At 38.9% G+C, this 24,664-nt stretch overlaps 1 protein-coding gene across 1 annotated transcript; it reads left to right on the top strand.

The window, feature by feature from the left end:
- Positions 1-7,291: 7,291 nt before the first annotated feature.
- On the top strand, positions 7,292-9,548 carry fibin (fin bud initiation factor homolog). The gene has a single exon (XM_002938894.4). The coding sequence runs from the start codon at positions 7,836-7,838 to the stop codon at positions 8,445-8,447; it is 612 nt and encodes a 203-aa protein (XP_002938940.1). The 5' UTR covers positions 7,292-7,835; the 3' UTR covers positions 8,448-9,548.
- Positions 9,549-24,664: the final 15,116 nt, after the last annotated feature.

The following is a 24,664-nucleotide window of genomic DNA, read 5'->3' as shown; positions in this document are numbered from 1 at the left end:
TGTAATAAGAGCCTTCTGTCCACAGCCATTGAAACTCATGGCCCTGGGTTGATAGTAAGTAGTATAGTCTTTAGTTCCAACCTTGGTGCTTTAGCTGCTCAGCAATCCCTCACTCATACTCTGCACTCTCTGCACAACATTGTTGTTTTGAAACACTTTCCCCCCATGATTGACTTGTCTTATCACCCTTCATACAGTCATTATAGGCTTTCCATCATCTCCAGTCTTCTTTGTTTTTGACATGGATTTCTGGTTTTCTTTCTGTCCTTTGATACTCCTACGCGCCTTATGGGAGATTACAGCTGCTATTTTGATAACCCTACCAGAACCTGGCCTTGCTTCTTATCAATTACCACTTCATGTGTTCCACAGCCAAAGAGTTACATCAGCACTCACATTCATGAACACTTTGTTCTCATCAGAAATCTTCCCTAGAAAACATTTTTGTTTAAACCATTCCTCTTTCTATTCACTGCTTCTGTTTTGGCTATCTGCTTCCTCTTACTAGGCCCAAGAGCTCACAGTCACAAGCTATTCCTTCATCTGATCCAAACCAGCTAGCATCTGACTATAACACAACCCTATCAGTTTGCCTCAACCATTTCTCCTTTATTTCAAGGAGCTTCTTGTATTTTAACACTCCACCATGACTGTACAAACGGCTACACTTCTCTTATTCAGGGACCTGTTAGTCTCACAGCCTATATTTTCCATGTTGTTATCCATGTGCCACAATCCGTATATTCATGCTATGTCAAAAATATCCCACATAGATGTGAAATTATTGTGAATTCCCAGTCATGTGGGATTTTTAATAAAAAAAAGTGCTAACAGAACTGCAACATTGTAGTTAATTTTAGTAAAAAAGAGCATTGTTTAAGCTTTCTGTGCCGCGTGACTAAGCTATGAGAAGTGGCATATCAGAGTGGTGAATCCTGTTCCCGTGGGGGCTTTGGCTTCCCCTTAAACATAGTTGCAGATTCTATTTTACCTTTATGAAGCCTTTGGAAATCAGGTTGCAAATAAAACTACTGAACTATGCATGTCTTACTCATTTGGTGCTCCTAGGAGTCGTAATCTGCTACCTATAGGGCAGTGGATTTTCTGTTCAAGTCCCCCCTTGGAGGTCCATCCTTTAGTAAGAGTCCCCCTAGTAATAATAAAGTTATAAAATATAGAAAGATATAGTAAGACATTGGCGAATAAGTCATTAAGTCAGTTCCACTGCTCCAGACCCGCTGAATTGGACCATTATGGAACCATAACACATTATGCTTAATTCATATTACAATATTCTTTTTTAAATTGCTTAATGTCTTGCTGAAGACGTCTCCAATTTAAGGTCGGGCATTTTCTTACTATTTTGGGATTGAATAAACAAAGTTGGGAAATTTTCCACATCTCTCAGACTAAACTTTAGGAACATAATTTGTTTTTTTGGAACATACCTTTAGACAGTATTCTTTGGTGGGGGATGAGAGAGGAAACTTAGTAAGGTGCTAGGTGGAAAATTCTGTAACAGGAGCTTTGGTATCCTTCAAAAAATGTAATCTTAGGTTCAGCAAAATAACATAAAATTCTACACAAGTCACGTCAAATCTGTAGATTTATTATTAAAGCCAATGATCTCTAATTTTCTCTAATTTTGTGCATAAGAAAACTTCTTTCTGTCATTTTGCGTAGTACATAGGGTGGTGGATATACATATATAACATTTTTAAAGTTCTCCTTGCACGTGTGTTACTGGGACAATCTGTTGCTCCCAGAATCCTCAGCCACATGTAATAGCGATAACTGTGCATTGAACTCTTCTGTTGTGTACCTTTCTGCAGATGGCAACTGTACAGTAAGTGATTAATGATTCCCAGACATCGCAGCACGGATGCAGGAAATGTTCCCCCTTAAGATCTTTGAAGAGAAAAATTATTTCACATGCTTCTGTCTCATACATAGCTTGGACGCATTCGTTTTAGTTAGATGGATACTATCCTGGGACTTTTCTAGGCTCTTTGTCGCCTGGGGCGAAAGACCTAATGCCCCTCATTTACATGCCCTGCACATGATTGCCTAGTGTAGGCAGTGTAGCTGCACATTTCTGCACAAAACCAGAAGATTTCCCAATTTAAGAAGAATTTAAATTTGCTCTTAAGTTTACCAGGGGGCAACTTTTTGCAGCAGAACTACGCACCCTAGGGGTGCTCACTGCTTTGGTAGGGGAGGATCAGCCTTAGGGAAAGGGACATACATGGATAAAATGTCTATTTGTTCTAGATGCACCTGGAAGCCAATTATAAAAGTTAATAAGTGAGATTGAACAATGTTTACCAAAGATCCTCCTGGATGTATAACTGAATGGTTTGTATGGCAATGTTTTCATGTGTTTTAAACTAAGGGGGGCCCGGGAGAACTTTTGGATATCAAAAGTGGGGCTCAAACTAGTCTGCAAAACCCTGCTGTAAGGTCAGGTACTGTACTGACACTGATTTCTACAAATGAATAGAATAAAGCTTTAAGAAGTTCAGACCAAAAAGAGTTTAAGCTGTGGACACAACTGTTTCCTGTTGATCTCTGGAGGTCGGATCACATGACTTTGGGGCCCTTTGTAGGGGTGCATCACATAAATGGTTCAGGGGGGCACTATAGGTAAATTTGCACCTGGAAATAGATTTCATTGTTTACTATGAGACAAGTAGCCCTTGCTAAATCTGATTGGCATTTCAAAGCAATAACATCTGTATTTTATAAAACGGTAAATCTAAATAATTTGACTTGTACATGTTGGTCCACGTGCATAAAGACTTACACTGAACAATATCATAGAAAATGTGCTTCTCTGTAACAGAATATTTACCAATATCCATATTTTCTTGCACTTTTTACCTGGGGTAATACAATTGCTTGCCTTTTTTATCATAATTTATAATGGTTTTAGGCAAATAAAATAATAGGGGAATTCACAAAATACTTTAGTAACTAATGCAAAAAACACACACAGCAAAAAATACAGATATGGGTAAAATGTAAAAAAAGATGTACTTACTTTTCTCATAGGGTAAAAATTAGGGTTGCCATCTTGCCAGTATATGACCAATGTAGCCAGTAAAGTACCGGTATTGAAAATTTACCTGCAATGTACTTGCTGGTAAGTTTGTAACTGCCTATAAATCCCTCCCTTTTCTGACCCTTTCTGATACCAATCACCCTTTGTAACTATGGGCCCACCTCTATTCCACATATAACCCCGCCCAGTCTGCTCATTTCCCACCCCATCCACCTATCCCCTGCCGAACCCACCCATTTCCCCACCCCTTACATCATAGCTCCACCCCCAAAGTATACCACATCCTGCCCCCCAACCTGAAGGCCGGTATTGGTCACAGAAAAAGGTGTCAAAATTAGTAAAAATTCAAATTTTCATGAAATTAAAATGGGAAAAATACTTGAAATTTAGTAAATCTTGTTCCTTTTTAAAATCAAATTAGCAAAATACCTTTGATTCAGCTATTGACCAGCCTTTCTTAGAATGTCTGATCTATACAAGTGGTGTCTACATTTTTTTTAGATATTCCTGATATACAGGGGGGTCAGAAATGTATGAAACTGATAACGTCATATTATTATTATTATTATTATTATTGTTATTAAGATTTATTTATAAAGCGCCAACATATTCCGCAGCGCTGTACAATAAGTGGGTTTCATACATTGGACATACAGAGTAACATATAAAGCAATCAATAACTGATACAAGAGGTGAAGAGACATACAAAGAATTCCATGGAGTAGTCTAGGGAAGTCATGGAGGGGCCCATGTATCCATAAGGATTCCTATAGTTTGTTATCAAACAACCAATATTTAGTAGGGCAGCCATTTCTGAAACTGAATGGCTGTTTTTGTACAAATCGTTTTTTGTTTTGTTTTGTTTCTGAAACAAACATCTGAATCCCAGAAAAATAATATTCCGTGTTACGCAAATAATGGCAGTAGGCCGTTTTGGCCGAATTTCCCTGTGGGCCTAACACGTGTGTCCAGTGAGTATCGGACATATTTTCAGCCGAAGCGTTCAGATTTGGCTTCTTCCCCAACATTCCAATGATGCTGTCCCAAATATAAGCCCTGCTTGGCAGGCAAGAATGGGGAGCGAAAGGAGGCTGATTTGCAGAATTTGTACATTTTGCAAGAAAAGGGAATGTCCAAAAAGAGAAAATAGAATGCGACCAAAAAGGGTGTTCCCTGCTTCCTGCTTTTGGGAGTGTGTCTCTGGTATGGACACCTTTAATACTTATAAACATAGCTTTAAAGACACACTAAACAAAAATGCTAATAGCTCTCTAATAGTGCCCCAAATGCCTTTGATCAGAGCAAATGACATAAAATAAAATTTCATATTAGTTCACCCCACATTTGATAACTTTCTGTGCAGTTTTGGACTATTAGTATTTTTTGCCTGCAACTTAAAATGCTATCTGGTTGTCAGGGTCACTGACCCCCATAACCAAAACACACCTTGACTGCAAGGCTTCAGTTTTACTGTTATTCTTGTTTTTTGTTATTTATCTTTCTTTTCTGGCCCTCTCCTATTCCTAATTTGTTCCTGGTTGCCAGAGTAATTAAGCCCTGCCAACCAAACAGCAGTTAAAATTTTGAGCCCGAAAGCATCAGAACAAAAATATCAAATAAAAAAAAACAGGCTTAAAAAGGCTTAGAATATTGCTGTCTATAACATACTAAAAGTTAATTCTACACATTAATATATTTTTCCGCTTGGTATATGTGTTATGGAAACATTAAAAGATGAGTATATACGGTAATTATTTCTTTAGCTCTTATAAAGGTGCAACCAGATTACCTTGATGTTAATGTCTTGCCTAAGCTTGCACTGTCTCCCAAACTGTCTTTAAACAACATTCATCTTTGCCCTGTTTGGTGTAATAATCCTCTCACAAGAGTCTGGCTTTTCAAAGACATAGTTGGCATAAAGAACAAAACCCTATGGCCCATGCAATAAAAACCATGCCAGTTTAGGCATTCCCTTATAGCCAGCTCAATAAAGCTATAAATATAGTTTATACTCTCAAGTAAATCTCAAGTACAAATACAGGTATCGGACTTATCCGGAAACCCATTATCCAGAAAGTTTCTAAATATGGAAAGGCCATCTACCATAGACTCCATTTTAATCAAATAATTCACATTTTTAAAAATGATTTCCTTTTTCTCTGTAATAATACAACAGTACCTCTACTTGATCCTAACTAAGATATAATTACCCCTTATTGGGGCAGAACAATCCTATTGGCTTTATTTAATGGTAAAATGATTCCCTTTTCTCTGTAAGAATAAAACAGTACCTGTACTTGATCCCAACTAAGATATAATTACCCCTTATTGGGGGCAGAACAGCCCTATTGGGTTTATTTAATGGTTAAATGATTCCCTTTTCTCTGTAATAATAAAACAGTACCTGTACTTGATCCCAACTAAGATATAATTACCCCTTATTGGGGCAGAACAGCCCTATTGGGTTTATTTAATGGTAAAATGATTCCCTTTTCTCTGTAATAATAAAACAGTACCTGTACTTGATCCCAACTAAGATATAATTACCCTTTATTGGGGCAGAACAGTCCTATTGGGTTTATTTAATGGTAAAATGATTCCCTTTTCTCTGTAATAATAAAACAGTACCTTGTACTTGATCCCAACTAAGATATAATTACCCCTTATTGGGGCAGAACAGCCCTATTGAGTTTATTTAATGGTTAAATGATTCCCTTTTCTCTGTAATAATAAAACAGTACCTTGTACTTGATCCCAACTAGGATATAATTAATCCTTATTAGAGCCAAAACAATCATATTAGGTTTAATTACTGTTTAAATAATTTAATTAGCAGACTTAACATAGGAGATCTGAATTACGGAAAAAGATCCCTTATCCGGAAAACATCAGGTCCGAAGCATTCTAGATCCCATAACTGTACTGGAAAATATTGTTGTATCAATCATGCAGTATAGTTTCAAGAATATTTAGATATAGGGCCAACCTTCAAGCTGGACTTTCTCATGTATCTATGAGAGCAAATGGCCACTCAACCCAATTTTTACCATTTCTGGCCTTTAGACTAAGCCTACCCTGACAATATCAAGGAAATCCCCACTGCTATCATTTGAGTGTTTTTTTTTCCACTTTTTTTTTTTATAATTCTTATTATAGAGTTATAAAGTTTCTTCTCTATATAACAACATATTTATCGGAATCAGTTTTTACATGGAAAACCCACCATGGTGCTTCCTCTGACAAAATGAAATACTTTCCATAAACTGTAATGATTAAATGACACCAGTGGACAAATTATGAGAAATTAGAATGCCTGTTTGACTTTCTGAGCAATTACTTCTGGACAAATGCAGCTTTCAGGTATGGCTTTACTTTGCATAACTCAAAAAGTAACTACATAGTGAGCCTTCATTGTTTCAAGATCCATAATTGTTCAGGATAATGTTCCTTTAATATTTCCATGCTCACCATGCCAAGAAAAGAATCAGAACTATGCTCCACTATTCCTCTTGTTTCAACCATGCGTAACATAGTGGCCAGAGCAGTTTCAGAATACAGTACTATGTGGAACATGGGACATAGTTATTTCTTAGCTACATAGGTTGAAAAAGAGAGATAACTAGTGTACACGAACAGAAGATGGTGACAACAGACAATTCTGGTAAAAAATTGAAAGTGGAAATAGGACTCTTCTTTCCACCCTTGGTAAAGGGCTAAAGATGAGAACCTTGATGAGCACCGTAGATGGAGACAGTAAGACAAGAAGGTGACAGTAACACATCAGTGATATCCAACCTGCATCCCATTAGTTGTTTTTTTTAAACCCAGCTCCTAGACAACATTCGAAGACGTTGCAGTCAAACTAATTTTTATAGTTTAAGGGATAATCTATTCCTGCTTTGTGATGTCCTGTGGAAAGGACCAGGTGATACTAACCAGTAATATAAATACCGCTCTTTATCTGAACGCATAACTGGAATTACACTTTGAAATTCCATCTCAGAGTCAGGCATTAGGAATTACTTGTGTTTATTTATACTCCCTGCACGTGCGTCCTTGTTAACTCTTTCCCCGTGGGTGTAAGAGGCTGAATATTAATACCCAAAGGGTCAATAAAGTCATGATGTAATAGTAGAAGGGTGGGAGAGGGGCGGTCTAAATCCTAGAGGGTTAGATTAGTGACATCACAAGAGACGGAGTGCTTCATGTAGGTTTGAATAACTTGTATCTGCTTGAAAGGAAACTTTCCATAACTGCCTCTTGGCTTCTTTAGTGACGAAGCTCTACTGTAATTTGAGAACAGATACCTCTTCTAAGACATATCATCAGCCAAAGAACGAAAAGGCTGTGCATTAGCAGTCCAGATGTTGAAAAGAGTGTAGTAGCATGCAGCCCTGAAAGGAGACCAAGCTCTCCCACCGCAGACTTGCTGCGTCCCTCCTCCTGCTTCCTAAACTAGGAATAAGAAGCTGCTATATTTACATAAGATCATTTCTCTGTCTTCCCCGTGTCTCTCACACTGACTGGGGCAAGACACTATTCTGCGTGCAGAACAAGGACAGCTGGATAAAGGCATTTTCCACTTCAACCAGTGCACAAGAATCTGGATACACAAAAAGGATTTTTTTTAAATTATGATAAAAGTGTTGAAAAATATAGACTGAGGAATCAGAAGGGAATTCTCCATTTTTTCTTGTTCAAAATCCGGGAATTATCACAGGAGACGTCACCCACCCAACGCCCTTGGTGTCACTACACATCATTGCCATCAACAATGAAAGGACTTCAGTTCCTGTGGCTTGGAGTTTTGTGCAACCTATGCCATGGATATTACACTGGACCTCTCTTTCCAGAAATGTCCAATGGGACCCTGCACCATTATTTTGTTCCTGATGGAGATTATGAAGAAAATGATGATCCTGAGAAATGCCAGATGCTCTTCAAAGTGAGAGATGATCGCCCCTGCACTTATGAGGATGCCCTCTCCTTGAAGGATGAATTCATCATCATTAAAAGGCAGTTTGAGGATGCTGAAAGGGTCCTTCAAAGCATTGGGAAAAGCATATCCTATGACCTTGATGGAGAAGAGAGCTATGGCAAGTACCTGGGGAGGGAATCTTCCCAGATTAGTGAATCCTTCTCCACTTCGGACAAGTCCCTGACGGAACTGGAAGTCAAATTCAAGCAGAGTCAGGAGAATGAGAAGAATGAAGCCAAGAGCATTAATGATGACTTTGTGGACATGATGATCCACACAAGGGGTGTACTCAAGGAAACATTAGATATTTCTATGGGACTAAGGGATAAGCACGAGCTGCTCTCTCTAACCATTAGAAGCCATGGTACTAGACTTAGTAGGCTGAAAAACATGTACCTAAAGGTTTGAAACCCAACTGTTGTCAGTGACACCAGCGTAATTTATGCAGCTTTTCCTTACAGATGTCCAGGTACACCTGCAACTCCCCTTTAACATGACTGTACTCTTAAACCATCTATAAAAATGCCATTCATAAGGTAGTTTCTCCTAGTTAAAACGGGATGTTGCTCCTAGCTGCCCTACTCCTTAAAATTAACTTTTAGCATGTTGTACATATTCTAAGCATTTGGGCAGTTGGTCTTTATTTTTTATTTTTGCTCATGATTTATATTTTTTTTTTCTGCAGCTCTCCTCTTTTGCATTCAAATTGCTAGCCGGTTGCTATGCTCACTAGTGCCAGCAATATAATTGGCAAGGGCTTGAATGGAGAGATAAGCTATGAAGTTCTGATTACAATACAAATCTAGCCTCATGACCAGCCATGGTCATATTAATGCCAGGAATTATCTTGAATTCTAGAGGTAGGAAGGAACAACGACCAGTTGCAAAGCTGCTCAGAGTTGTTAAGAGGATACTAAAACATTTTAAGGTGAATTTCCCTGTAAAAAATGTAAAATAATGCCAGATTTTCAGCAGCAGTAGTAACAGTACACTATAATTACAATATAAAATCTGCCACACTCTGGCACTAATTTGCAAAAAGGCAAAACTGTTAACCTTTCATGGTCCAGACTATGCACGACGAGCCAATATTCTCGGGACTTTGATAGCCCCTCCCAAAGAATTAGTTCCATTGCATAAACCCACATAGAGGGAATAAAGCATATTGTAAATAGGGCAATTTTTAAATAATATTTAAAATATTTTGTGTCAACAGTTTGGTTCATTTCTTGATTTCTATAGAATAGGCTCTGAAGGTACTGAAGGAACCCTTTTTATAACGTTACCGTCTATACAGGTTCTGTGCAAATATGTCTGATTGTCTTTATTATTTATTGTATATTGTGTCCATGTCAGTCTAAATGCATTGTCACATTGCTATCATTGTGCTATAACTAAACATGTTCCTTGGTGTATGATACAGTATTAAATGTCAAAGTGTTCATACTGTCACTCAAAAGAGTCAAAACTTCTGTTTACATAAAGTAAAACTTTTTTCCTATATCTTAAGTATTGATCTATTAATCATATTCAGCAAAGCTTATAAGGCATTTTCTTCGATATAATGGGCCATTCAGTCACTATATCAGAGCTATAATATTTTCTTAGAGGGCCACATAGGTATCCAGCTTCATCCAGCCTACTGTGCCTTTTAAAAACAACCAATCTGCCCACCCCACTCCAATAAAAGAGTGCCCTCTAGTGGACACTGCCATGAAATATGGTGGAATGCTTGCCTAGATTTAACAAGCAATAGGTGAATAAAAGTGTCTCTCGCTCTTGCGTTACTTAACTAGAAATGTTAGTGTTCAAAAAGTGTAACTGTAATCCAATACTAATGGCATTACTGGTGTTACAGTTATCTTTAGTTTGGATAATATGCTAAGGTGCTAAAAGCAATATGTTGCCAATATATAAAGTGTACTGTCCTCTGCGCAATAGGGATAAAGTCAACAGCCATATGGACCCCTTATACTTTTCTTTAATGACTTGGTAGATAATTATCTTGTGTTCCATTGCAGTGTGCTTCATGCCTTATGTGCCCCAATGGCTACTCTTGTAAACTAACAAAACATCTCCAAGGGTGCCCCCACTCTTAATGGAGTATTTGCAACTCCATTCTAATATCAGGGTTTGTAATAACATGTAGTAAACGTTGCCCCAGTTCCATTACACAAAGCAACCAATAATCATTTCGCTTTTTTAGTGATCTACTGGAATTAGAATTGAATGACAATGAACAATTGATTGGTTGCCATAGCTTGCTAGACTGAGCCAAACTAGTCCTTTGTATTTAAACATCTGTACTAATGGGTTGGTCACTGTGAGTAAAGTGATATAAAATCCATGGAAATGTCATGCAGGCCTGCCCTATCCATAAGCCCACTAGGACTATCTCCTAAAGGACATGTAAACCCCCCATGCAAAAATGTAATTAGTGAACAGCCTCTTTGAAATCTTTCAATAAGTGCCACTTAGGTTGTTCAAACCCCTTAATCACTTAGGATCTCTCAGCCCCCTCTTTCAGAAATTTACTTTGGCTGTTGGCTGCTGAGCATGCTCAGTTCTTCTCAGCCCAGATTAATAAACACACCCTCCAGTCTAGCAGCCATTGATGAGATGGCATTGCCGGTTCCCATAGAAACTCTGCTCTAGCTGTCTGCTTCTATTTTTTCTCCTAACCCCCTGTCCTGAGCTCAGCTAAACCATTACAATGCTCAATCCAAGCAGGACTTTTTATCAAAGTAGTTTGTGCCTGTGTAAGCCTGCATTCTTGACTGCACAAACTTGACAGCGCACATGTGCTGTTTGCAGATGTAAATGTCACTGAAGATGTTGAGAGGAAAAAATGGTCGCTAAGTTAAAGCTGCTATTTGTTTTAGGAAAATGGGATGGCTATGGCAAATGGAGGGGACATATGCAGTATAAATGATACCGTTCCGGTGGGGGAGATGTGCCCAACTTACATGCATTGTAGGAACATGTAGGCTTTACATGTCCATTAAAAAGCTATGCTCTTACCTGTACTTGGTTTCCAGAAACATTTTGCAAAAAAATATGTAGGAATGATTTAAATGGTTTTGTTGCCTAACACAGGAGAGCAAGTACACAGCTGATTACATATATTACAATATGTATTAGAACTAATGAGCTATGTAGCAACATATCCCATCCCGATATATCACATAACCAATGCTTTGGGGCAAAGTTATATTAACATGGTGATGTACAAAGAAGTCTGGGGAGCTCTGGGTGATAAAATGAAGGTTTCACCCAACAAAAATGGCCTCCAGTTTGACAGGCCTCCATTCCCCATCTAGTTGCCAGGGGTTTTCTCAAAAATCTGATTGTTTGATATGGGTTACTGCAATGGGCAGATGTCTACTTGGTTGCTTTGCACTTCTATCATGTCTTCTCTATCTGCCTCATGTAAGACCAGGAGTAGACATTACATTACATACAGTGCCAAGCTGAGAACCTCAGAAGCATTGGCATTACAGATAATGAAAAAGTACTCCAAGAAGAGAAAATGTAGAGAGGGACTGGTGCTGAGAACTAGATGAGTCCATCAACCATGACTTTCAAATGACTCATTATTACTATTATTAGAAGAATTAGACTAATCTTGCAATCACCATAAACTCAAACTCTCCGTAAGAATTTTTTTTAATGTACTGCATGGATATTGTAACCATGAGAACTGAAAAACCATAGGTAGTCATGCTTTTATAGTCTCCAAGGAATTAGAATGCGTTTACAATTATGTGGCTTTTTCATACACTCCCACATATTGGCAACGGTACATGCAATTCACAAAACAACAAATAATCTGCAAAACAATAATGGTTCTGTTCCATGTGGTGGGACATAAATGTGTTAAATGTCTTTTGTAAAATAAAGTTCTATATCTGAAGGACCTATTTTCACATGAAATACCTGAAATTAAAGCTTCATTAGGGCTGGGAGGGCTGGGGCCTGAGAGAACACTAGTGCCATGCAAGGAGCTCTATACAAGAACCCCATTAGGTCCAGACATTGCAAAGTAAAAAGAGAAAAAGATTGCTGCTGTCCAAATCTACCATTTGTAAGTCACAGGGCTCCTTATAGCAGTCCTGGTTGTTCCCCCAAAGGATTAATAGGCATTTGCAGATTATCTTTAGCAGATGGGACCACAGGATGGCCTTTTCTCTGGGTCTGTTTCTTAATGGGGCAATAGCCTAATCACTCCCTTTACAGTCACCCTCAGATTCTCAGATGAGATCATCAGAACATACCAAATTTACTGGCAATCTGGTGTTTTAAAGCTCTCCGGTCAATACTTATGTAGCTTTAAGAGACGTATAGGTATTAATGTGTGTGTGTGTGACTTCCACACTACATTTATTGCCGAATATTGGGGAGAGTTACATTATCCAAATATTTTTCCATATGGATCATTGTGTTATATCACTCGCACCGCTCTAATGGACAGGTTCATATTTGTTTCATTTTATTGCCTGCTAAAGAGAGTAAGTGTTCATAAACTTTATAGAACCGCATGAGTCACAAAGAAGAGATTCCAGTCTCTCAGAAATAAGCTAGGGATGGATGGGGAGACTTAAGCCTCAGTTTTATGACTCAGTATTGTTTATAGCGGGGCCACCTGCTTGGTTTCCCAAGTGGCTAATTAACCCTCTACTGTAATGAATTATTCCAACCAGAAAAAATGTCAATTTTTTTACATATTCCTAGTTCCACAAGAGATTAAAGATATTCCATTACCAGCTGTTTGGCTTTCAAGTTTCAGTAGCAAAATGCTAAACAAAATATGATTCTTTGTTAGTATGCGGGTCACTGTCATCAAGCCCATTAAGTAACAAGTAGCTAAAATGCTTGGCATGCTATGAAAAAAGTCAAAGGGTATGTTCATTCCAGCTGCAGTTGGTCATAATCTCACAATGCAAGTACAGGAGGTATGCTTAATAGTGAGAAAGATTTGCAACATTTAACAGAAATGCATTGGAGTCAATAGCAACATTGTGGTTATGGGTTCCAGAGAATAAATCACAATGTGTTGCACTATACATAACACAATAATAGGTGATATTATTTGGGAGGAAAGGATCCATCCTAATGCCCAGTCCTGTTAATTATGGGGGCCCAGGTTTATCTGAATCTGCTGGAGACTCTTCTACTTTTTCCCAATAATGCACACACAACTCACCCACACTCTCTCTCACACAAACACAGACACAAGCTGATTTCCCCTCCCCACAAACTGAAGCCATTTTCTAACACAGTCTTTCTCTCTCACACAGACAGCACCATGTGACCAGCAGGCTGAGGCTCAGAAAAGATACAATGTAAGGAGTATGAGGCAGGCCTGGCACAAAGAGCTCCACTATTATTAAACTGTACTGGCCAAAAAGTTCCTACTGTTTGGTAAATCAAAGCAAGAAATAATTGGTCTGATGGTATTACTAGCTCATGGCACATCTCAGTCAGCATCTAACTAACCGTCTGAAATGCAGTGCACTCTTTAGGGCAAGGGCACACAGGTAACTTAGATTTGAGTGTAAATACACATAAAATGCAGCCCTATATGCAATGAACGGATATGCAAGTATAGGACGTATGCTTAATAGTGAGAAAGATTCGCAAAAAAGGCAACATTTCACAAAAAAGCATTGGAGTCAATAGCAAGGTGAAATAACATTGTGGTTATGGGTTCTAGAGAATAAATGACAATGTGTTGCACTATACATAACACAATAATAGGTGATATTATTTGGGAGGAAGGGATGCATCCTAATGCCCCTCACACACAGACACAAACTGATTTCACCTCCCCACAAACTGAAGCCATTTTCTAACACAGACTTTCTCTCTCACACAAACAGCACCATGTGACCAGCAGGCTGAGGCTCAGAAAAGATACAATGTAAGGAGTATGAGGCAGGCCTGGCACAGAGAGCTGCACTAATATTAAACTGTACTGGCCACTCATTACTCTTACTGTTTGGTAAATCCAAGCAAGAAATAATTGGTCTGATGTTATTACTAGCTCATGGCACATCTCAGTCAGCATCTAACTAACCGTCTGAAATGCAGTGGGCAAGGGCACACAGGTGTCTTTACATTGCGTTTTTAAAACCTCAGATTAGAGTGTAAAAATACACGTAAAATGCAGCCCTATAGGTAATAATGGGATATGTAGCATCGTAATTCCACAAGTGCTTACAAGCTGCCAAAGCACCAATACGTATACAACCTCATAGCCTATTTACTTTGTTGGTGCTTTTCTAGTTCTACGCATGCCATGTAAAACTCACAAGCTCCTCATATGTGCAAGTTTATGCAATCATGAGCTGCAGGGTATGTAACAGCACACTTTAAAGGGGATATAAGCCCCCATACAAAATGATGCATGGACAAAGTACTCTCTGAATTAAATTAAACATGCACAACTGTTGTTAATATTATGTTAATTCCCGTCCTCCCATACTACATTTCCTTCCCACATGCTGTACATTAAGGTGAGAGGGGTTAGAGCTCGTATCTGTCTTTTTTTCTAATGCATCACCTCCTGTCCTTTCTGCCTGCCTCACTCCCTCCCTGAGCCATGCCTCCACTTCTTTCAAGCCGGCACATAGTTGATGCACGCCAGTCGCCAGATCATTCACAAATGCTGGGTGGGAACAGTACTTAGGTTGCTGGGGGTGGGTGCTGTGGCCTTTCTGTTGTCACTGTCTGTTCCTCCAAGGCTACCAACCTAAGTTGCTCCCTATAGCTGAAATGAGCCCAAAATAGATATTCATACTTATCTGGCTACAAAATAACTGCAAAGGGTCTAGGACTTTCTGGTTGAGTTTGGGAAGGAGTGGGGCAGGCCCAAGGCTACAGCTGAGCAAAACTGTCTCTCTCTACATAGTTACCCTCTAGTAATGTCATCTGTAAGGGATGGCACTGCCTGTGTGACTCTAACTGGAAGTGCAGGAGCTGGCTGGGACTGATCTTATTGACTTAGTGATCTTACTGGCAGGTCTGGGGTTAATGGAATTGTCATGGTCATTTCTTCAGTGATCTTACTGGCAAGTCTGGGGTTAATAGAGTGCTCACTGGCTATTTCTGCAGTGATCTTACTGACATGGTGCTGCAGCGTGTTGTGGAATGCTTTGGGCCACAATATGCCATGAAATGGTGGGGGGTGACATTGTCTTCTAGTTCACTTTGTGCTTTGTAAAGTGGGCAGGGTGTTTGGGGGTAGTGCCCCTAATTATCACTTGAGTGGGGAATCACCCATGAGCCATTGCCCATAGTTGTTTTGTTGACTTGCCTATTATCATTAAGTTAAAGCTGACAAGCTCTTTGCCTGTTTGCCAGCAAAGCACCAAAAAAAAAATTGCACAAAGAAACCCTTATTTCAGCTTGTCAGTGCCGAGACCTACGAGCGCCACATATGCACTCACCTTCGCACAATCCAGCAGCAATAAAATTTAATAGTCACCGCACAAACTTGCCGATGATGTCATCTGAACCCCCCCTTTGCACAGATCTGTTTGAAATTACCTGAATCCTCCAAAGCCAAGTAGTTAAGGGATTAATTTCCTTTTGCTGTTAGAGTCTATGTTTTCCTTGCAATATATTCTGATGCATTGTGATGGTGGAAACAAAGTTTCCCATTACGAAAGCTGAAGTTCGAATTTTGAGAACAATCATAAAGATAGAGGGCTAAAACTTTACTATGGTGCAACAGTGATTAACTAGAATTATATTTTTTTATTTTTATTTCTTTTTGTATTTCAAAGTCATGACGTTCTTCTGAGTTCTGCCCTTGCAAATCAAGTGGTATACAGTACAGGTATGGGACCTGTTATCCAGAATGCTCAGGACCTGTGGTTTTTCTGTAGTTTGGATATCCATACCTTATGTCTACTAAAAAATTATATGAACATTAAATAAACCCAATAGGATTGTATTGCATCCAATAAGGATTAATTATATCTTAGTTGGGATCAAGTACAAGCTACTGTTTCATTATTATAGAGAAAAAGCAAACCATTCTTAAAAATCTGAATTATTTGATTAAAATTGAGTCTATGGGAGATGACTTTCCCGTAATTCGGAACTTTCTGGATAACAGGTTTCCAGATAAGGGATCCCATACCTGTACATATTTCTGATGTTGCAGGGGCATACACATGAATTGTGGGGTCTGGCTATGCATCCTTCTCAGAACATCTTCCTAACCTGTGGGCAATTTTGCCTCTGGAATGGCTCTGACCATACACTGAGCTGGGCAGGGCCAGAACTAGGGGTAGGCAGATAGGGCACCTGCCTAGGGTGCAAAAGTGAGGGGGGGCTAGGCAGGTACCTCTGTTGCCAACCCCTAGTCTGGGATCTCTTACCCCCACTGCCGATTTCATGGCACTCCCCCTTTTGCATAGCGAAATCAATATTTACACGCTGTGCTCCCACCTACATGAAATCATGAGGCATGCATCAAAAACCTGACCCGAAAAAGCCGCTTAGTAAATGTCCCCCCTAGTTTTTTCGGTTGCCTCAGCAAACCAAAACTCCAGTACCCCTTCCTTCCTCCACCAACCTCTCCCTGTGTCTCTCTTATAAGCAAACAGAGCCGGTTAATTTCATACTACAATGGAACATTTATAGTATAAATGTGTCTCTTTATAAAAAGAGAAAACATGTAATATTTTTGTCAGTCTTCTATTTGAAGGCTGACTTCTATTAGATTTAGCATCAGATGCACTTACATACTGTGGCAAGTGTTTTCTGAATTCCATATTTCTTTCTTTGTTGTAGAAGAGGCTAGCCATCGGAGACCTGATGTTATTGATGTTATTGGTGGGCCCAAGGATGACAAATGGGCCCCTACCCCACCCCCCAATGGTTGCCTTGTAGTAGAATTAAGTCTAAAACAACTGGACTTTCTGAGTTCATCTTGGAAACATTTCACCAAGTCATCCGAGTGGCTTCTTCAATTCAAATGACTGGTAGGAAATTCCCCGGTATTTAAACCTTTGAGGGTAGGACAGTCACAGACATCCAATCACAATGGTTCCATTGAACTTATTCAGTTAGGTGTTGGCTAAATCTGACAGGGGTAAGAAGGTATGATCCAGTTACAATGGTACCATGATTCTCATTGATGCAGGTGTTAATCCTTCAAAGTACTACCTGGAAGTGTGAACTGTGAAATACTGGGGAATTCCCTACCAGTCATTTGAGCTGAAGAAGCCACTCGGATGAGTGGTGAAACATTTTCAAGAAAAACTCATAAAAGTCCAGTTGTTCTCTTGGTCCAAAGTAAGCACATTACTGTCCTCCAAAGAGTGTCGCCTACAGTGTTCCTCCCTTCTGTGTGTTGGTCTGGTCTTTTAGCTTGTCTTTAGTGATGAGTGATGAGTGAAAATTCTCAATGTGTTTGCTGCGTGACTTTTTTGTCACCCGTGACCGCGCCCAATTTGACACTACCACAACTTTTTTGACATGCTACTAATTTTTCAGCCGCAAATTTTCACAGGAGTTTCACAAAACAATTCGCCAATGGTGAAATGACCAAATTCGCTGTGAACCCATGCCTGCTGAAAAAAAATTGCTCATCACTACTTGTATAACACTATATTGAGTTAACCAGTTCTTCTATGCTTACCACAACGATCGTACTGACTTCATCTTTTTGAATCTAGGAAGAATAAAAACATGTTTTATTACAAAAATAAATGAGCAAAAAGGCAAACAAATTGTAACTGCAATGGCTTGAATAGGACAAATATGTGATTTTTATATTGTGTTAATACTGCGATAAATTCGTTGGTGGGTTTATTCCGTTGTTTCTAGTGAAGAATTTTAAAAAAAGTTTTGTTCTAAAAAGAAATGAGCAAATTGGCAAACTCGAATGAATTCAGCAATACAACAGGATGACCAAATCACTTGGAAATTCAGGGACATGTCTAAAATGTCAATCAGCGCTGCCCTGCAACATGTATTTATTAGACGTGTCCCTGATTTTCAAGTGATCTGGTCACCCTACAATAACAATTAAACTTAACTCAGTTAAAATAAAATGTCTAAATATATAGATAAATATATAAAGGTGAAGATAAAACTATTGGTAGTGTTTTTCTAGGTAAAAGAATCACATTTTATATACATTTTGTCTTTAATGTAACTTTCAATAGGCCATGCCATATAAGCGCACAACCTATTATGTTTTCAGCGGAGATGCTGTTATACTTTATTATATTATATAGCAAGGCTATGAATAGCATGAATTAAATGTGTGATATTAGAGAAAAATAATAAATTTCTTATCTTTCAAAATAAACGCACACAAGGAATAAAGCAACGCCACATTTTCGCTCGTTTCTTTCTATGGAGACAAAAAGAAATATCACTTTAGTTACAATAATTAGTGATGAGTGAATCTGTCCTGTTTTGCTGCGTTGAAAAATTAGCGAAACTAGAAAAAAATATGTGAAACAGTGAAAATAAATTTGTTGTGTGCATAAAAAAATGACACATGCATCATTTCTTTTCATGTGTGCGACATTTTCTAAATCATGCCAAAAGTTTACTGTAAAGCAAACTGTGCCTTTAAATTCCTATTTGAGAGTAGAGAAAGGAAGTATAAATAAATAAAGAGCTATTTTAGCATGGCTGAAATTAATTCTTTAAGCAGGAAACCGAAGGTTAATGTTTAAGTTAACTTTCCCTTCCAAAGTAGACACAAAAAAACCCTAGGTGTATTTCTGGAAGAAAATAAATAAAACACAAAAACAAATTAAAATAGGATACATTTCCATTCATCAAACTCTAAAAAAAAAAAAACAGGAACTGTAAATTGGGGACTGTGGCGTTTACTTTTTATGAGAGCGTCCTTCAGAGCTGTGTCATTGTTGGCTGCGACTTTTGGCATTGCTGAACGGGAAAATGTGACTTTCACAGATATAAAATGCTCTACGGGAGCACACTGGCTGCGCACCAGGGCTCTTTCCTTCGTGAAGTAGAAAATAATAAAAAGTTATATAAGAGGATGTCGCTCAAGGTTAAGGATTTCTGAAATGGGCTCCTCACGTGGACTTTCCATAACCACAGCCACCGAGTCTAGTGATAGCTTGCCCCCATAAATATCAATCTAAAGAAGCGTTTGTCAGATTTTTTTCAGTTCAAGCCCCTGTTGGAGGGCCAACCCTTGGTTAACCCCCCTTGCTATATCAGCCATCCAAATTTTACAATTCTTATTTGACTGTTTGACTGAACTGAATTATAGAAATTGCACCCATTGGCTTACACAGAAACATAGAATTGGGCAGCCCCACCCCATCTGCTGGAAGGTTATTCTATGCATTTATAACATTTTCCTCACTCCAGCATCATGATGAGACCCTAACTCATGCCATGTTGTCCTGCCAGAAAACCCTTCCTTTTTCAACTCTCCTCACAAGTCTATCATGTCAAATTTGAGTCTATTCTAAGATGTAACCTTTCCATATTTTATTATTATTTAGATTTTGAGTAATCTTAGTTACCTTTTACTGGGCAATATCTAGTTTATGTCTTAATGTAGACAGGGCCTCCAAAACTGGTACATGGTGCATGGGGCATTTTGACCAATCTCACAGTTGGGACAACTGGTGATGCTTAAGAATCACATATTTTGATCTATATGTATAAAAAGGTCAATATAATATTACTGGGTCACTAATAGCATATTCAATATCCCATTACCGTTTTATTTTTGCTAAATAAAATACAATTTCTTTATTGAAATATTGGTTGGAAATGTCGAAATATTCAATGCAACAAAATAGACATTTTCTGTAAAGCAGAATTTTCATAAAGAGTCAGTTTTCTCCAGCTCTGCTTAACACGGTCTCGTGGGTTTATTCTGCTGGGCTGTGTTGGATATAGACTTGTGAATCAATGCTGAATATTTGCATGGCATTGTGTTGATTCCATTGCTTAAAATTTTTCTGGGGATGGTTTCTATATGTAAAGGATTAGAAGGCACAACCTATGTATAATTCTATGGCAGAACAAGAACTTTGAAGGCAAAATGGGATCCAATGATTTGGGCTTTCCTTTCTGCTTAGTATAGCTAAAATTAGAATTATTACATAAAAACTCAGGCCCAGAGTCCCATGTAAAGGGGCTGCAGGTAGTCCATGTTCTTGGACCTATTCACGGAAGCCAAGTTCTACAGGAACATAACACTGGCTGATTTAACAGAATTTTCTTGCCTTAGAAAGGAGCAAGAGCATATAAGCTATAACTCAAATCAAGAGTCGCAGTTGGGGCAAATTAATACCAAGTTGACATTAGTGCCTTCTCTGGAGCATAACAGCAACTGGTTCCTTCCTAAACAAAATCTGACTGTGTAACACAACATAACTGACCAACATACATTGTAACCAGTCACATTTAACCTAATGGAAATGTCAGGTGCTAGAACTTTCACAGAGAAGATCTAACCCAGGCATAAAACATGTCCTGAGCTGCTCTATCAAGAGATGGATGCTGGCCTACATTCATTGTGACTTGCATCTTTCAGCAAATATGGTTTCAGTCACCTTACACCCTTGCTATAAAAATTAACTGCTGAGCAGGGATAGACGCACTGAATACGCGTGAATGAAATAGTGCAGATTAAGTGTCGTGGATCTACACAGGCCTGGAATTATTAGCTAAAGAACGTAATTTTAGATTTAAACTTTCATTTTCTGCAGCTGTAGATGTATTTCTCCGTGACTTAATGGGATATCCAGGCCCTGCTCCCTGGGAACCCTTATGAGACTGCCAGGTAGCATTACAGCGAAACAGTTCCCATAATCTTAGTAGGATGGACAGGAAAGAAACAAGACCTTAACTCATCATGTGCCAAACCGCAAACCTTTGCTGACCCATGTAGGGTTTTGATGTATTTGTTTAAATATTTTTCATTTTCTTGGTTAAAAGGAAACTTAAAGCTTAATTTGCTTTACTTGTCCCAAATGTTGTGTTTGAGTTTAAAGACATTTTTTAAAATAAAAAAATATTTTGGTTACAGGAGAAAAAGCAAAAGTGATTAATGATTTCTTTAACTCAGTGTATATAATACAGGAGCCAGTGTTACAGTACTTACAGTGTAGCAATACAGTAGGCTTATGTGGATATGATAATTAAACATTTAAGCAAGGCTAATGTCAACAAGTCACCAGGGCTGACAGAATACACCCATGAAAACTTACAGAGTTTAGTTGAGTTGGAGAGGCCTCACTGAAGATGTGTAGGTTCCACTAGTGGTGGACCCATAAGTACTATTTGCTACTCTGGATACGCCATAACCCTTAGAAAGTGATTGTTACACATTTTCTATGTAATCTGTAAACTTCCCCAGACCACTGAAAGTATACCCTAACCTTAGGGAATAATGTGATAAAAGAAGAAAAGTTTGCTAATGGTCCAATAATCACCATTAACCAATCAAACACATCTGATTAATTACCTGGGTTTTTTTTTGTTGCATTGCACCAGTGCTGTCTAACTTCTGCGGTGCCGAGGGCCGGAATTTCTCTCGCATACATGGTGGAGGGCCACTAATGGAAGCCAGTTTTAGCCACTCCCCCATTTTAAACCACATCCACTTCAAACCACACCCATTTTATCACAATGGTCGCTGCAGGGATATCAACCATCATTCATATGTTAAAGAATTATATTATGTCATATTTAGACATACCCTTAAATCCATATGCCTCCTCCCCTATGGATAGCACAGCAACCCCCAGCATATAATTACACACCTTAGGGACCATTTAATGTCTATTTTTGCTAACAAACTCCCAGAACAAACCCCTGCCAGGTTCACCTCCCACAGGCAGCATAGGGTAGGCAGAGTATGGCACACGCAGGCAGCACTCTGCCTACCCTATGCTACCTGTGTGTGCCATACTCTGCCTGTCCTATGCTGCCTGTGGGTGCCATACCCTCCCTGCCCTATGCTGCCTATGTGCCATACTCTGCCTACCCTATCCTGCCTACACACAGGCAGCATAGGCCAGGCAGTACAAACAATGTCTGAGGTGTGAATAGGGGAACAATGTGGGTGATTACAGCCTGAGCCTGAGGTGTGAACACTGCAGGGGGTGAACAATGCAGAGATTAAAAGGTGTGAACAACATAGGTGATTACATTTTTAAACAATACAGAGGGATTACAGCCTGAATCTGAGGTGAGAACCATGCAAGGGGCCAGTTAATCACAGTACTGATACCATTTAATGCTAACACAAGTTAAGGCATTAAAGCAGCCAGACAGGTGGGGGGCCACACAGAGGGGGGTTGAGGGCCGCCAGTTGGACAGCAATGCATTGCACTGTATAAAGTCTGGGAACCATTGGGTTATGGGCTATGAGGTTACAGCTAATTATAATCACAGTGTATCTCTGTTTTAAGCTTAGCCCATTAGAGGGCTCTTCATCTCTATTTGTTAAATCTCAGCTAAACTTGATCATCATTTGGCACCTGCTTTACTGGGCTTACCTCAGAAGCTGCAAACTTGGGCACGGGCCCATGAATGTATATACTGTATATATAAATGCAGCCCTGGCAGTATTACAATCATGATCTTGCTCTGCTTTAACTCTTTCTGCCTTTTACAGTTACTCTGTTGGGTCCCTGCATGCAGATCCCAGGGCATTTTCCCCTATTTGCACTTCATAAAGACAGGCCTGGCACTCTCTGTTTTGGACATCCATTCTAATACAATGGTGGTTCCCAAACTGTGAGGCTGGTACCCCTATGGTGGGGTTCCTGAAGGCCATTTAAGGAATAATCTTATTGTATAAACTCAAACGAGCTTGTTTGTTGCAATTATATTTTTATATATGACACTGCATTATGAAGGTGGAAAGGTAGGGTGCTCCAAAAAGTTTTAGGGGCCCCACTACAACTGGCACTTATAGCAAAAGAGAAGGAAGAGAATTGTGAGGGGATGATTATTTCTTCATGTTAGTAATGTGTGGGGCAGTCTGAGACCCATGAGCTGGCAAAACAAATCTTTAGCAGGCCAAATTCTGCCCAACAGGCCTACCCACGATGTTAGCATCCCCTGGTGACATCAGACATTGGTGGGTCAGAGGCAAGTATATAAATAATGATGGCTCACTGGGTCAGGTGTTGGTCAGGAGAGGTGCATGTATTTTTTGTCAACCTGCATATCACTAGTGAATGTGTGTGTGGTTCTAGAGAAGGATGCATAAGACCTGAGCAAACTAGGGTGGCCACTAGTGATGAGGGAATTTTTTCGCCAGCCATGGATTCGCACAATTTTTAGCGAAGCAAAACGGGACAGATTCGCTAATCAATAGTGGCCACCTGACCAATATTTTTCCAGGCCAGTGGGTACAAATATGTTTCCAAATTTTACTATTGGGTTAAAGAATTAAAGGAAAACTATACCCCCAGAATGAATACTTAACTAACAGATGTATATCATACAGGTATAGGACCCATTATCCAGAATGGATAAGGGGTCTTTCTGTAATTTGGATCTCCATACCTTAAATCTACTAAAAAATCAATACAACTTTAATTACTGTATATACTCGAGTATAAGCCTAGTTTTTCAGCACCCAAAATGTGCTGAAAAAGTCACCCTTGGCCCTGGCCTGCTCCCAAATTCATTTTCATCTACCATCCTCACCTGTCCCATTCTGCACTAGACATTGCACTTTATATTATATATAAACTATATATAGTTTTGAAGGATTTTAACTATATGTGTTTTAGCTTGGTTGCTGATTGAGCTAAGGGGGTAGTAAGCTTAAGGTATCATTGTTGATACCATATTGTTTTTGTTGACCTTCTTCTCCACTTACAGAGCTAGTTTACTGTTTTTCTTTGAAAATAAATATTTAAAAACATATACCTCACGGATGCCTCATTTAATGTAATTTTATTGGTATTTATTTTGATTATTGACTTGAGTCAATAAGTTTTTACAGTTTTCTTAGGTAAAATTAGGTACCTCGGCTTATATTCGGATCGGCTTATACTCGAGTATATACAGTAAACCCAATAGGATTGTTTAGCATCCAATAAGGATTAATTATATCTGAGTTGGGAACAAGTATAAGGTACTGTTTTATTATAACAGAAAAAAAGGAAATCAATTTTAAAAATCTGAATTATTTGATTAAAATGGAATCTATGGGAAACAGGCTTTCTGTAATTTGGAGCTTTCTAGATAATGGATCATATACCTGTATTATGATATTATAACAGGTGTATATCATATTATGTGGCCTGTTAAATAGTCTTACAAAACCGGAATATATATATTGGTAAATATTGCCCTAGATCTTTCCCCTTGAGCCACCATTTTGTGATGGGCTGTGTGCTCCCTCAGAGATCAGCTGACAGGAAATAATGCAGCTCTGTCTGTAGCAGGAAGAAGTGGGGAAGTAAAGGACAGAACTTTGTCCATTAACTACTGATGGGGCCTAACATATATGCGTGCCCTTTGTTTGTTTGTGTGCACTGTGGATCGTATAATCCCAGAGGCCGGCCCTTTATTCCTAAAATGGCAATTTATATGAAGCAGAGTTTTACATATAAGCTGTTTTATGTGATATATTTTCATAG

The sequence above is a fragment of the Xenopus tropicalis genome, chromosome 4, assembly GCF_000004195.4.
Source record: "Xenopus tropicalis strain Nigerian chromosome 4, UCB_Xtro_10.0, whole genome shotgun sequence".
Taxonomy (NCBI): Eukaryota; Metazoa; Chordata; class Amphibia; order Anura; family Pipidae; genus Xenopus; species Xenopus tropicalis.
Note: the sequence above shows the minus strand (reverse complement) of the source record. Positions and strands in the feature narration are given on the sequence as shown.